General features: G+C 39.5%; 1 protein-coding gene across 5 annotated transcripts in view; it reads right to left on the minus strand.

The window, feature by feature from the left end:
* Positions 1–3,467: 3,467 nt before the first annotated feature.
* PLCB4 (phospholipase C beta 4) overlaps positions 3,468–15,682 on the minus strand; it is a 171,595-nt gene continuing 159,380 nt past the window's right edge. For 3 of the 5 annotated variants that reach the window (XM_088026249.1, XM_028112973.2, XM_088026248.1), the window contains 5 exons: positions 13,906–14,007; positions 9,147–9,204; positions 8,696–8,782; positions 5,651–5,687; positions 3,468–3,556 (listed from right to left, as the gene is read on the minus strand). In XM_088026249.1, the coding sequence (XP_087882375.1) occupies positions 3,468–3,556; positions 5,651–5,687; positions 8,696–8,782; positions 9,147–9,204; positions 13,906–14,007 (373 nt within the window). The remainder of the gene's footprint in view (positions 3,557–5,650; positions 5,688–8,695; positions 8,783–9,146; positions 9,205–13,905; positions 14,008–15,682) is intronic. The other 2 variants (XM_028112974.2, XM_028112976.2) reach the window with 1 other exon arrangement.

Below are 15,682 nucleotides of genomic sequence, written 5' to 3' on the forward strand. Positions count from 1 at the left end.
CCAATTGCAGAAGTGTTCTTTGCTTTAGGTTTTCTGATATAATATTTCTCTTGTATCCTGTCTTTAATACTTGCCTTCCTCCCCCAACTCCCATCAACCCTCAAGTCTTGGGATTTGATTAGCTTGTACAATATTTTTGAAATACTATTTCATGGATTCCAAGAAACATTTTTCACATTTTAACATCTCTGGAATTGAGGTGTCTTACAATCACAGGGTGATGTGTCCTCGTTTAATTGGCAGCCTGTTTTCTTTGTGGTATATAAAATGATGGTGATGTTATAATCAATGGTGTCTTAGATCTGATGAACTATGATACTTCCCAATGGGTTCCCCAATTTTGGCAACCTTTTTCCCCCCATGAAGCTTTTTATCCTCCCAAAAGGGAAGAATAATCTGCTTAGGAAGAAGGAATACAGTCTTGTATGGGCATTCCAGTCAGGCAGGAATAGGCAGTTCCATAACCTTTCTGGGCTGAGGAGAAAGAGAAAGAATTGAGACTCAAGCGTCCTGACTCCCAGGTTGAACAGAAAGTGCTGCTGGGTGGGAGAAGCAAGATGTAGTATAAACCCAGATAGGCCTGGGGCCTCATATAAAACAGGCTTGCTTTTTGCTTCTCGGGGCATTGCTCTAACAAACTGCAAGCCTCCTGGAGAAACGTCATGACGTTGGAACATGGAGCTAGTAGCTGACAAATGGGCAAAGGAGGTACTTAAATGAATGGACTGGAGTTAGCACTCCTAGTTCTCCCACAGCCCACGAAGATCCAGAAGTTCCTGCATCTCCCAGAAGAATGCTAAAATAAACTGAGTCCAGGGTGAACACTTGACTGAGCAAAGACCTTGAGCCACTGGGATGGAAGGACCCAATTTGCAGGGCTGTAGCACAGGGCAGTTAGGACTGTCCAGCAGTGGGGAGACCAGATACTCCTCCCCACTGCTGTCTGGAGAAAGAAGCAAGGAGACCTGAATGGGGCTGGGACTCTAAGGGGGGATTTGACTTTTCAGTAACTGAAAATGCCTCGGAAATAACATATTTTTAAGCTGGAAAAGACTGAATTATTTTAATTGGCAAGCTTTTGTTTCCTTCATAAGCAAGAATGCAGAATTTGAGTGCAATCTGAACTTAAAATTGAAAGTAAAACATCATCTTGTTGAACATCTGAGCTGTGTGTACATTTAATCCCACTACAGTGGAATCTTTTGGGGAGGGGGTAGGATATCTTAAATACTGGAAGTAGTCTGGGTTAAAGAAAAAACTGGCTCTGGATATAGTACTGGAATATTTATGGTGGCGTAAAAGGTGTAAAAGGATGAAGAGGCAGAGAAGAGATCAGAACAATGGGAAAACCGGGAGTACCTCTCAGAAGCAAAGGAAGAAGGAGGCAATTGATGAATTCAGTGTAGTGCCACAGAATGTTGAGCTGAGCTCTTGTTAGAAGTCCTTTGATTTGATGAGCCATTCGAAATTCTTGAGAATGGGCCATCCCAATGTGGTACTATTTAAGAAAAAAATTTTTTAAAGATTTTATTTTGAGAGAGAGCGAGCGAGTTGAGTTGGGGGAAGGGCCGAGGGAGAGAGAGAATCTCAAGCAGAACCAACACTGAGAGTGGAGCCCAAAGTAGGGCTCAATCTTCTGACCCTGAGATCATGACCTGAGCAAAAACCAAGAGTGAGATGCTTAACGATTGAGCCACGTAGGCACCCCAGTATGGTGCTATTTTAATAGCCATAGTTTTCCATGGGATGTTAGTGCTGAAAGATACATAGTCTAACCCCATTGTCTTGCAGATAAGCAAATAGGGAACTAGAGAAATTTCATAGAAACCAGTTCAAATGATAAATATGAGGAAAAAAACCAAATATACTACCTTTGGGAGTCAACCAGAATCAGCCTGTTTTGTGTCATTTGGGGGGAAAATGTATTGGGGCATGAAGAAGCCTCCTCTGGAAATAATGAAGAGATCATTTATGAAGAAGGCAAAAAGTCTGCTGGAACGCATACATGAGGACAGGTGTTAAATGTGTTTTAATTTTTTATTAGAGAAGTTGGAAGTTTAATTTCAATATTGATGGTAACATAATTTTCTCTGCTTTGTTCAGAGGAACACACAGAATCAATTTGTACAAGCATATACAATTCAGTTGGTGTTTTGTGTCCTAAAATCAGTCATCTGATTAGCTCTAGACTACCGTTTCCATGCGCTCTTCCCGGCTTTGGTGGCATGGCTCGGTTCCCCGCAGAGTACTTTTTCATGCACTGTCTGCAACACAACTACAGCGGGCTTAAAGACCATGCAGATAAACACTGTAGCAAATTGTTTTGATATTGAACAGACGTAAAAAGGTTATTTCCTGATATGAAATTCTGAAAATCTGCATAAATATTTTTGTGTAAAATTAAATTAGTTATGTATTTTTTTGAAACTAGAACTTGAAGTATCAAGAATGCCCACATAATTCATATACACATATATATAGACTTTTTCATTATGCTTAAAGTCTTGATAGTCAAATTATATTCTGTGCCATACATTTATTTAGCCAGTGTTTATTTGGCATTAGATTAACTGTGTGTGTACAGATTAGTCCTAATGGGCGCTTGTGTATCATGCAAACATAGTTCTAGTATTCCTGTTGACTAACCTTGTCATGTGGCAATACTTAGATGATTTTGCTCTATAACAGTGTGAATTAGGAGTATAAATACTTTATACATGTCACATTTACAAACGTTTGCCAATAACCACTTCACAATCTTTATGGTGTAATAGTGTATTAGAATGTCTGGAATCGGCAGAAGCAATTCCTATAAAGCAATATCAGATGTAAACTGTCTCACGTGTGCCTAACAAAGTTCTCCCTCGAGCACTGATGAGTTTTGGCACAGGTACACTGTTCTAATTTTTTTTTTACTCTAATAATTTCCACAACTTTTACAGGAAATTAGCTTCTTATGGCATGGCAGAGACATGGCACTTACTGATGAGGTAACTTAGATGTACAAAAATCCTGCAAAATTATTTGTCTAGCAGATTGCCACTTCTGATGAATTTGTGGACAGAGTTTTTTTTTTTTTCCCTAGTGCATGCACTTGCTATTGAATCACTAATGCACTATTTTTGCTGCAGCTCAAACATGTCCTAAATGCATCACAGAGAGGAGTTGTTTACACCAAGCTCATTCACTTGTGATGGTATTTTATAGCAAACATGTTTAAGTTGTAATATCAAGGGTTAAACTCTGCCTCACTGGGACAGTAATTTTGGTGGATTCGGAGCTACTTTTGGTTGGCCAAAGAAACCCAATACTCAAAATGCTACATAGACATATATAAGTTGCTGTGGGTTCAGGTGTAACATCTTGTCTGTACATAAAGGAAACCCAAAAGGCAACAGGCCGTCTTGCATGACATCTGGGTTGGGAAGGTTGGGGGTGATCTTTTGATGCTGGGAGGTGTTGCTGCCTCAGTTTGCATTTTGCAGATTCACACTACTGTTGCTGGTCTGCGGTCCATCTCGGCTTCCAACTTCCCCATCTGCTGCATCTCCTTCGCCTGCAACATGAGAAATGAAGCCTTACAATGTTGAAATCCTCTCCTAAAGGCATGTAGCCACCGCAGACTCTCTTCTTCCATAAATCTGATGCTATCACTCTATCCTCGCTCTACAAAGTGAGGTCCAGGGACTATCTGCATCAGCACTGCCTGGGACCCTGTGAGAAATGCACAATCTTGGACTCTACCCCAGACCTACGGGATCAGAATGTGCATTTTCGCAAGATCCCAAAGACATTTTTTATGCACATTAAAGACTGTGGAGGACTAGTTCTACAGCGTGCCAGGAAAACCATCTGAAAAGAGGCTAAGGCAGTCGCTCAATATTTAGACTACGTCACATCAAACCATTTGGTTTCTACAGATGGACATTTTGCCTTGACTATAATTGGAACTTTTAGCCAAAGTGTTGCTTAGGTACAATACTTTCCCCCTAATAGCCTGAAATTTAATTAATTCCCTAAGAATCTGACTGATGGAGAAGTTTAGGTGGGAGCGGATCACGTTGGTTTGGCTGGAGTACCTTGCAAATAGAACATTACAGGAATATGTAGGGTTCCTAGAATCCTATTGTCCAAAAATTCTCCCTACTGGCCCTCGCTTATTTGGGGTAGTTTTTTATAGGCTTCATGAAATTGAGTTCACCATGGCTTAAGACTGTCACTAAGACAACCAGGTGGTTTGGGAGGTAGAAAGGAATCGAGGGCGAGGAAGATTCTGGTGACACGTCAACTCGCTTATTTCAACATTTACTTTCCAACTGGTTTCTGGATGCTTAGGCCCAACCCAATGCATGTATCTTTTGAAGGAAAAATAAAGCATCCCTTTCCTCTTTTTGTGACCTACCACTTTGAAATAAAGGCCATTTAAGAATGGAAATGTGGGCATATAAAGATAATACTGAGAGGAGGACTCTGAAGTGCTCTTATATTCTTCTTCATGTCTGTTTAGGTATTCCAACTCGATGGAAGGTCAGTAGGGGGGTTGGGTCAAATCCGAAGATCATCCTACGAGCATCTAGATGTCCCCAAAACTAGTTTGACCCATGGACATACAGTAATTCTCTTATTTTTATATTGTGGCTTTAAATTCCCTTTTGGTGAAGATGGGTGTAATAATAACTACGAATTTTATCTTTCTGCTCAAATATGGGATGGATGGTTCCCTCTACCTAGTTTTCGATGCCTGAAATATACTAATACTCTGAGAGAGAAATGAGAAATGGAGAAAAATATACAAACATGAAACTATGACACAAACGGTATTCATAAGAGATGACAGTGAAACAGTATCAGCGCCAGAAATTAAATACTTTTATGTTCCATAAATAGCAATAAAAGATACCCTATGCTTCTCCCCACTTAGCATTTAAAGACCATATTGAACATATGCCATTACAGGGCTGCTATTAGAGCGAGGTTCTCAGATGAGCAGGGTGACCATTCATTCCCATTTGCCAGGGACAGTTCCAGTTTATGCCCGTAGTCCTGGCGAGTATGAACCTTTCACTCTCAAAACGATCCTGGTTCAGATAATAAATTATATGGTCACCTTACTTATGAGAGTTGATAAGGGTCCTTGGCAGACCAGATCTAGCAGAAAGCATGACAGGAGTCACTGTATAATGACACTGCATAATGTTTCTGCACGCAGACCATAACTCTGTCATTAAAAAGCACCAATGAACTTTTAGTAGGGTGCTTTAACAATTAATTGCAGTCCTATTAATGCTTGTCAAAAAGCTGACTTTGTGACCCAGTCTTAGCTGTGGTCGGTCCAAATGACAGTCATATATCACTGTTCTTGATGCCTGGGTATATCTTCATTAGCATGACTTGAGTTTTCTAGGTCTGCTATAGGAACCGTTGGCTAAGACTCATAATAATTCAGAAATAATTCTCTAAAGATTTTGGGCATTTCTGTTTGAATATTACCTCAGAAATCCAAGCATGAAATAATCAAGCTTTCAAATCCAAACCCTTGAGATACTAATTAGTTATGACCAGATGTGAATCATAAATGGAGAGTGCACCAAGCATACTAACAGAGCTGAGAAGGAAAGCAATGTCTTGCTTATCAGAGTTTCGGGCCTACCTTGTGTTTGGGACACTGCATGGCAGGATTTCAATAGCTGTTTGTACAAAAATAGTAATGTCAAAATTGAGTCATACATATAAAACAAAGAAAATAAATGAATACTGAATAAATGAGTACTTGAAAAATGAATGCAAAACCATATAGAGAAAAGCAAAAAGCTAAGAATAAAACATGTATACGCCCATCAGTGACAAACTTCCCCCACCAGGTTGATCTCAACAGAAAAAAACCAAAACAAAAAACAAAAGAAACAAAGCAAGCAACCAATGCCTAGGAGCCCAGACTGTGTTCTCCTGCAGGGATGAGGAGGCAACCCTCCCTTTAGCAAGTACCCTCACTTCTCTTTATTAAATGATAGGATTGATGGACAAAAATCAACTTTTAAAGCTTGGGTATGATAGTAATGGAGCTGTTAATGTTGAAATGGTACATGTCAGGACAGATGACATACTTGTGGCTGGGAGGTCTATGGGAAAATTTAGTAGAAAACCGATCCCCAACCTTTGGAGTTTTAAATGAAGCACTGAATGACCAAGTAGGCAAGACCAGTAGGTGGCTTAAAAAAAGAGCACATGAGGTTAGGATCCAGAATCAGGGCCAAATTGTATTAAAACTTGAGTTGTTTCTGCTAGTTCTCCTCAATGCTGGTCTAGCTAATTAAGTAGCTCCTTGGGGGGATGGGGTGAGCTTCTGGGAGTAGGGTCACAAGGAAGCAGTAGGAAGCCTTAAAGAGATATTATGGATGAATGTTAAAATTATCTTGGCTTAGAAACAGAATAGTCTTTGGGTTTAACGAGGGTTTGGGAAACTGTTACACAAATTTAGGACTGTCCGGAAATAGGAAACTTTTCTGCCAGTGAAATGTTTAATTTGTTACGAAGGGAGCTCTCCTTCCTGATTCCAGACCTTGCCTATGATGACGGAAGAAATAGAGTCACTCTATCTTTTGCACCTATGCCTGCTTCAGTGTCGTGACACACATAACTCACAGCTCTCTGACCTCTAAGTTCCAAACAAAACAAAACCGTACTAGAAAGATCTGGGACTGAATTTGTTATTGAACAGCCCATGTTTTTGTAAAGCAGGGCTTAACACAGAAATTCAAGTCCAAATTCTACCTCTGCCAGAAGCATCAATATGATATTGTGAGTTTCTTTTCATTGAATCTCATTAAATCTTCATCAAATCTCAAGCCTCCTCATGATCTGTGCTTTCCTGAGCTTCTGTAACTTGAAGGATCAGCTGTGGGTGGTGGACGTTGCTTATGATGTATTGAAATGCATTACATGAATTTTTGGAACAAAAAGCCACTATCCTCCCAAATATGCTCAATCAGTCTAGTTATCACTAATCCAATATATTTTAATGGAAGAACTCTGGTGTGGTTTGAATTCTCCATGTGTTAGGATAAAAGCTCAAAGTGATTTTTTTATTATGCACTTGGGCTCCGAAATAAAAAAAAAGAGTAGGTAAGTGTATTCTCTAGCTCTGATATTCACAACTATTGTAGTAATGAGTAATTTTTAGCACATTTACATTCTTTAGCCAAACTTGTTGCCAAGCAACACAGTAATTTCTAAGTCGTTTCTTAATTTAGTTAACTGAAACATAACTGTGCCTTACCTTCACTGTGCCTTCTTCTGAGAGGCATCCTTACCCCACCCAGCCCTGAATCACTGAAGTGGATCCTAATGTTTTAGAGACGGTGGCTTTACCTTTATTCCTACTCCCATTATGCCCATGGGAACACTTTCTGGGAAGTGCTTTAAGAGCAAAAACATAAGCTAGGTATCCTGTACCAGAACGTGATGTATCTATGAGATGGTCAAATGAATTGGACCCACAGGACAATAAGCATTTATTGTCCCCCTTGAGGATCTGTGGACTGTTCATGAATAGAAGCATTTAGCTGAAAAGGAAATGTGAAACGTAACTCAGAAGTATGCTGATGAATAAAACTTTGGTCTATTGAAAAGTAACAAATCTGAAACCGGAAGTTGGATTTGTTACCCAACTGCAATACAAAAAAGAAGATTTTATGGTTCTGTTTTACTTTCTCAAAGATACATTTTAGTGTAATTCCAACTGAAGTGTTTTTCAACAGAAGCCATTTACTCTGAGAAATATACCTTCGATAGGATTGCTTTATAGATAGAGGAAATAGGAAAGAACAATGTAGTACAAGTACCTATTTCATCAAACCCTCTTCATAGTTTCTAGATGGAAGTAGATTATCTAGATATAAAAACTTCTAAACCAGCTATACCTAAAAACTGAGATTTGAGACAGACTGAAATTTAACCTGCTCTGCAGGGTCATTTTGCCTTGTAAGTTAGGGGTATGGCCAGCAGTTGAAATAACTGGATGGCCAATGGACTGTGTAGCCCATTTGGGAAAGAGCCCACCTGTACTGTCCTTCAGGTAAACATACAGAGATCTTGCTGTTGCTATGTAACAGCTGATGGCTAACTCAAGAGGTGGATTTTGGATAACTATTGGTGTTGACTTCTTAGTGTTTTGTCTTGCTGGGAAAAAACACCAAGAGCATGGTATCCACTCGTGTTCAGTGGTTTGTAGAGTTTTGCCAGCTCCTTTCTGGGGGTCCCGCTTGGAAGCCCTGAGATGGTTTTGTAACTTCACTTTTAGACTGAGGTTGAAAGAGATGGTTTCTCTCATTTGCTTTTAAACATAGCAAATGTTTAAAGTTGCTCGCCCCTAGGTTGCAAATTCTAAAGCTCTAAATGAAAATAGAGAAATAATTTGTAACCTTCGTTTTCTCTTCTCAGGGACATCGTTCTTAGAATCATCACCATCTATTCAAATGATGACTTTGGGTCCCCCTCCCCCTGCCCCATGGCTACATTCCTCTCCCACTTACAAAAAGAATTCTGTCTTGTTTGATGAAATGGGGAAAATACAGTAAAAGGAATCATATTTTTACTAGCACCTTTCCACACCACTGCTTGGGCTATCACTGCAGGCAGGTCATCTGCCTCCCAAAGCGGGCTGGCTATGTCTTTTCATGCCTTTTAGGTAAGATACCTGCTCATTCTGTTTCTCTAGGAACTCTAGGTGTTCAAGCTGGACTTTTTTCAATTGATCCATTTCTTTGGACTGCTTCATTGCAAGCTGTAAAAAAGAAAAATTCTGATAAACTTTGGGTTGTAATCTGAAAACTTATGGATGAGGTACGGCTGTTAAGTTTACAGTTTAAACCCATAATTATTACTGGGAAGATCTTCCCTGTGAAAATCTTCTCAGAACATAATAGAGTATTTATGCGCAATCAAAGCTTGGCTTCCTTTTCCATATAAAATGGTGCCAAGTTAATATCGTTAAGATTTAAGTGATAGATTAGCTCTCAGGGAGCAGACAAGAGAAGCTAGAATGTTTAATGTACAGAAAAATCAAATTAAGCAAATTAGCCAGAAGAGGTCTGATATCTAAGCATGAGTTATTGTATACAGTGCCAAGAAAATTACAAAATACTTACTCTTTTTCTTTCTTCCAGAAACTTTTTGGTGTTGCTGCTATTTAACTCCCTGACTCGCCTAAAAGTAATAGGTACAAGTAACAGTTGGCATGACATTGAATAGAATTAACATAATATTACATAAGAAAGCGTTATATTCTATTTAATTCTCTGGATGGGATTATCACTTTACCTAATTTTTGTGGAATTTTCAAAGACATAATGTACAGAGAGAGAAATACAAACTTCTTTGTACCCATCACTCAGATTAGTCAGTATTAATGTTCTGCCCTGCTTGTCTCATATTTTTAAAGGAAACAAAGTGTTACAGATATAATGAAAGCCCCTTTTGTATTTTTCCTGATTCCACGCCCCTCCTTTCTTTCTCTCCAAACATAACCCCTATTTTGAGTTGGGTGTGGACCTTACCATCCATGTTTTAATATTTTTATTTCATATGGATGTATCCATTTGTAATATATACAAATGCTTGTCAAATTTTCAGGTGCCTACAAATCAAATGGAGATACTGTCAAAAACACAGATTGCTGGGTCCACCCCGAGAGGGTCTGATTCAGTGGGTCTGGAGTGGGGCATGAGACTCTGCATTTCTAACAAGTGCCCAAGTGATGCAGCTGGTCTCTATTGCTCTGTGTGTTTTCCAAATTTACCTAAATGGTAACCTATTCTGGGTTTCTTCCTATAACTTATTACTTAGCCTAGTTTCTAGAGCTACAACTGTGTTTCAAACTCTTCCATTACTTTCAACTGTTGTATGGATTTTTTCAAACATTTATGAAGAGAATACAATATTTCCAGTTGCCAATAATGACAGATAGGTTGTTTCCAAACAATGCTCCAATGATCTAGTGCTTAGGGTCCCATAATGCTTGACACACTATCTGCTGACTCAATAAATGTAGGGCATATCTTCTTGCGCACACGAGCAAGGATTTCTCTAAGGTATATGCCTAGATTTGCAGGTTGGTGGGGAATGAACAGCTTCATCTTTACTCCAAAGCACTTGTCCTTATTTGCATTCACAACCAGGGTTTGAACACTACCTTTTCTTCAGGTCTTTGTGCACTCTTGGTACCCTAAGACATTGACTTTTGTGTCAATTAGTTTTATGAAGTGGCATCATTACCAGTGAGGCTGGAGTGCTTTTCATGACTGAATAGACCTCTAACTGATTGAATTTCTCTAACAGCTATGGGTCTATTCAGGTTTTCTTCTTCCTTTTCAGTTTTGGATATTAATATTTTTCTAGGCAATTGTCCATTCCCTTTAAGTGTTCAAACTCACTGGTCGTATTCTTTATGTAGTCTTCATTTTCAAAAATATTGATTAGATCTGCAGTCATTTCTCCTTTTTATCCCTAATATTACTAACCTGTGTTCTTTTGCTTCTTGAGCAGTCTTGCTGGAGGTTCACTGATTTTATTTTTTCAAATAATAAGCTTTTGTTTTTGTGGATATGCTCCATTGCTTTTTGTTTTCTACTTCAGAACTTTTTGCTTTTTTATTTCTCCCCATCCGAGATCTTTGGGTTCACTCTGTATTTCTAATTTTATACTCTCTTGGGTGTTTAACTCACTAGTTTGCATTTTAAAAAGTATATACACCTAGGGGCACGTGCGTGGCTCAGTCAGTTGAGCGTCCAACTCTCAATTTCAGCTAAGGTCAGGATCTCAAAGTTGTGAGATCGAGCCCTGCATTGGGCTCCACACTGGGCATGGAGCCTGCTTAACATTCTCTCTCTCCCTCTGCCCCTCCACACCCCACTTGCACTCTCTCTCTCTAAAAAAAAAAAGAAGGTAGCTAACGTGATATTTAGGGTGAGAATTACAAACTTTTTTAAGGTGAAAACATTTAAGATTTAAGATCTACTCTCTTAGCAACTTTCAAGTATATAATATAGTACTGTTAACTATAGTCACCATTCTCAATATTAGATCTCTGGAAGTTAGTCCTCTTATAACTGGAAGTCTGTCCCCTTTAACATTTTCCCTTTTCTGCACTCCCTTAACTCCTGAAACCCACCATTTTACTGTTTCTAAATGAAATCATACATTATTTGTCTTTCTCTGGCTTATTTCACTTAGCATTATGCCCTCAAGTTCCATCGATGTCATAGATGCCAAGCTTTCCTTTTTTAATGGCTGGATAATATTCCACTGTGTGTGTATGCAGACATAAAATGATATTTTCTTTATCCATTCATCCATTTATGGGCACTAAGGTTATTTCCATGTCTTGGTTAGTTGAATAATGCTGCAATGAACATGGGGGTGCAGATATTGCTTTGGTATAGTGATTTCATTTCCTTCAGATAGATACCCAGAAGTGGGGTTGTAAGATTATATGGTATTTCTATTTTTAATTTTTGAAGGAACCTCCGTATTGTTTTTTTTATAGTGGCTGCACCAATTTACATGGCCCCAACAAAGCAGCAAGGTCCTCTTTTCTCTACATCCTCACCAACACTTGTTCCATTTCTTGTATTTTTGATAAACAGCCATTCTAACAGTTATGAGGTTTTATTTCATTGTGGTTTTGATTTGCATCTCCCTGATGATTAGGGATCTTGAACATTTTTCATGTGCCTGTTGGCCATTTGTATGTTTTCTTCGGAAAACTGTCTACTTAGGTCCTCTGCCCATTTTAAAATCAGATTGTTTTGTTGTTACTGAGTTGTATGAGTTTCTTATACTTATTTGGCTATTAATCCCTGATAAATGGTTTACAAATATTTTCTCCCATTCTGTAGGTTGCCTCTTCATTTTGCTGATTGTTTCTTTTGCTATGTGCTATATGCTATTTGCTATAGAACTACCTTCTATACATGGATAGACAGTACTTGCATGGTGGTTGTTTTAAATATTGCATAATCTCTGTTGAAATGTCCTCTTTGACTCGGGAATAAAAGTGTCAGCCTCTATATGTCTTTCTAAGCTGTCTGATTATAACTTTTAAAATTTTATTTCTCGGTACTTTAAGTGGACACACATACACAATGTGTTTAGAAGGTAACCATTTTACACACAGAAATTATTTTAAAAACCAGCCATTTGTAGACGTTTTAGAACCACCTACCACTGGAGACAAAGTCAAAACAAAACAAAGTTTTTATCAGTAACTTAGAGTTCAAGATAATTTGACCTCAACTGGGCTGAAGTCCACTTTGTAACATACTTGAAAAAAATGATAAAGAGCTGTTTAATGATTAACACATTTATCCTACTGAATTCTGTATTTTACTTCAGGGAATCTAAAATAGTTCAAACTGATGAGGTTTTATCATGGCTGGAATATTTTACGTTTGTGAGCAAAAGCAGATAATGTCATTTCCACATATATAAGGCCTTTAAACACAGTTCCTTGAGAATAAATAAACAAGAGCCACGACAGGATGGTGCAAAGAAGTATTGATTCAATTGAGTAATAATTTCCCTAGATGCTCCATGTTGACTGGGAAATTTCTTGGCCAACATTTTAAAAAGTCAATTCATTTCCAAGTCCAATTACTGTGGAATTCCGTATCCTATTGATGACCCATTCCCAACTGTACTTAATTCAACAACACTTCTGCATGAAAATGCACTGGATGGTATTATCCTTCATATTTTATCATATTTCATGTTTAACATCTTTATTAATAATTGAGTTGTGCTTTAAAAAAAAATCAGTGAAATTGAGGTAGTTGGATGGCAGTTCTCACCATGTTCAAAACAAAGAGGCAACATCAGGTATCCAATAAGCTTCCATAAGAGACCACGTAGACAGGGAGACCGTGAAACACAGGTGCTTTCCTTTGCATCTGCAAAGTTCTCCAACAGCTCAGCCTATAGGTAAGCAAGAGCTGAGTGTCTTGAAGCCCTCAACACGCTCATGTCTCAGTCCCAAGAGCTAATCTTCACTTGGCTATATATTTTAGGATCACTGAGAATCAAGTGCTCTCAACTCCCTCTCTTGGGTAACACGACTCCTGATGTCCTCTCAAATCCCCTTTACCGCCTTTGCCTAAAGGGCTTGCACCTGGAACCTCCTCTGGAGATAACACACACCTTCCCCTAGCCCCAGGTGGCAAATGGCTGACCAACAGAGAAGTACAAAAGCTAGATGCCCTTCGTTCAAAGAGGTCGGTGGTGCAGCTTATCCTCCAGAGCTTGCGATCAGGCTGAAGAGGGACTGTAGCTGAGACCAATAAATCTTTGCTCAGTCACTGCCTTGAACCCTTCCTGCTTCCCCTATTCCTCTTCTCTGAAGATCCCTTCCTCAGTAAATCACATGCACCCAAGTTCCTGTCTTGGTCTCCGTTTCTTAAAAACCCAACCTAAGAAAAGGTCAAACCAGAAAACCTGGGGACTTTTGAGATGATCCCTGGGGTCAGGGACAGCACCAAGCAAATCAAAGAAAGAGGACTGCCTTCCTACAGGCTACTAGTCAGAACCATCCCATCCAGAATGGGCCCATACCTGAGCAGGTGAGATACTTGCAGGATGACCCAGTGGAATGTGGGAAGGATATTTTACCATATTTTGTGCCATTTGGTTTGTGGATGAGCACACATATACTGAACGTACATTTATTTTACTGGTGGTAGTGAACAATCAGAAGACAAGTGTTCTAGAGCAACAACAATAAATCTTCATAGCGGTAACAGAATTCATAGCCAACACTCACAGGGATTTTGAGTAGTGTGTGTATACACACAGAAACATTGTGTTTATGCCTCCCAGCCAATGCTCCATCCCCACAGTGAGTACTCTCAGGCTTACCTTTCCCGTTCTGCTTTGTTCTTGATAGATTTATCTTGGCTGATGGCTTTGCTGTTTTCCATAGAAATCTTAGCCTGGTGTGCTCGCATTTCCTTGCTTTCCCTAAATATTAAAAGTAAACAAATGGGGGTTGGGGGGATGGGGAGTTAGTGTTTAGTGGGTACAAAGTTTCAATGGGGGAAGATAAAAAACGTCCTGGAGATGGATGGTGGTGCTGGCTACACAACAGTGTGAGTGTACTGACAGCCACACACTTTTAAAAATGGTTAAAATGGGGGCGCCTGGGCGGCTCAGTCAAGCGTCTGCCTTAGGCTCAGGTCATGATCCCAGGGTCCTGGGCTCGAGTCCTGCGTTGGGCTCCCTGCTCAGCGGAGAGCCTGCTTCTCCTTCTCCCTCTGCTGCTCCTTCTCTCTCTCTCACTCGCTGTCAAATCTTTAAAAAGTGGTTAAAATGGCAAATTTTATGTTATGGATATTTATAATGGAAAAATAAATTCTACATATAACAGAAGTAGGTTTTCTCCCCCCACTATTGAGCTCATTGAGTTATTTTGTATCCTGCGAAAAGGAGGCAAAAAGCCCCAATCCATGAGAAGCAGAGGTGGGTCACCTACTAGGGAAGTGACTGTGATGAACTGGGATGAAGAGGCATTACGTTTGTCCATAAAAACATAAAGATCTTCCAGCTTTGCCCTACATTTCTTGGGGTCAGATGGCCTGGAGGAGAGAGAGAGAGGATGTTCTGACCCTCACAAGTGACCTTCACGTTTTATGACAGCTCATGGGAATGAAGGGAACTGAGTAGTTTCAGATAAGCATGGGTTTTAGGGGAAAAAAGGGAATGTTTACATTAGGCCCCTGGATCCCTGCGTGTGCTGGAATGTCTGTGTGCTCATGAGAAAGACTCATAGGTTATTTACTTGTACATTAAAGGTATACATTTTAGAGCACTGAAATGAGTATTAGCAAAGAATTTTTTCTGGAACCTATAGAGGTCTCCTTGAAACCCTGCCTGGAAATGAGTGACCAAGGAGTCAGGTATACTAATATTCTAAGTGGTATCTGCACCATATCAAAAGAGATGGACAACACTGAGCCCACAGAGGTAGGAATATGCATAGAAACTCCTGGACCCAAGAAAATGGCTCTCAAGTTGTTCCTTCAGTTAGTGTTAGTCAACTGACCATTACTTCATTCATTCATTCCGCAAACACTGCTGAATGACCGAATGTGGCTGACCAGTCTTAAGAGGGCAAGATTTTTTTTTAACCAAGGGTTGTTATCGTGAGGCAGACACACAACCACAGGGTGCTTGAGAAAAAGCCCAAATGCTGTTGTTACTTGGAAAAATGCCCTGGCCGTGCACTTATTTTTTAAGCTAAACTAGTAATTAGATTATGCTCTCTTCAGATAACTTCCTAAGCAATGCAAGAATTAGTTTACTTTTTTTTTTTCCTTTTGAACAATGTTTACTGTTGAGGGCTTTTTTCTTTATTCAATGACAAGAAAGAGGAGAGAGGAGCACCTCGTCCTGTGAAGTATCTTTGGGGAAGGAGGGATGATTACAATCTGGTACTGCGGTAGCGGTCAAAGACAGAGTGGTGAGCAGACCTTTTTGTGTACTGAATTAAGAGCATCTTGAAGGGCAAAAAAGAAAAGATCACTCCTAATCCTATACAACTTCATAGAATACTTTAGAATGGACAGGGTACAGACCACTGACCTCCAGCAAACTTAGCACGGTCTACCTCATTTCGTTGCCTTGAATGAGAATTGGG

The sequence above is a fragment of the Eumetopias jubatus genome, unplaced genomic scaffold (assembly GCF_037043125.1).
Source record: "Eumetopias jubatus isolate StellerSeaLion01/CBP00866 unplaced genomic scaffold, mEumJub1_p1.0 scaffold_9, whole genome shotgun sequence".
Lineage (NCBI taxonomy): Eukaryota > Metazoa > Chordata > Mammalia > Carnivora > Otariidae > Eumetopias > Eumetopias jubatus.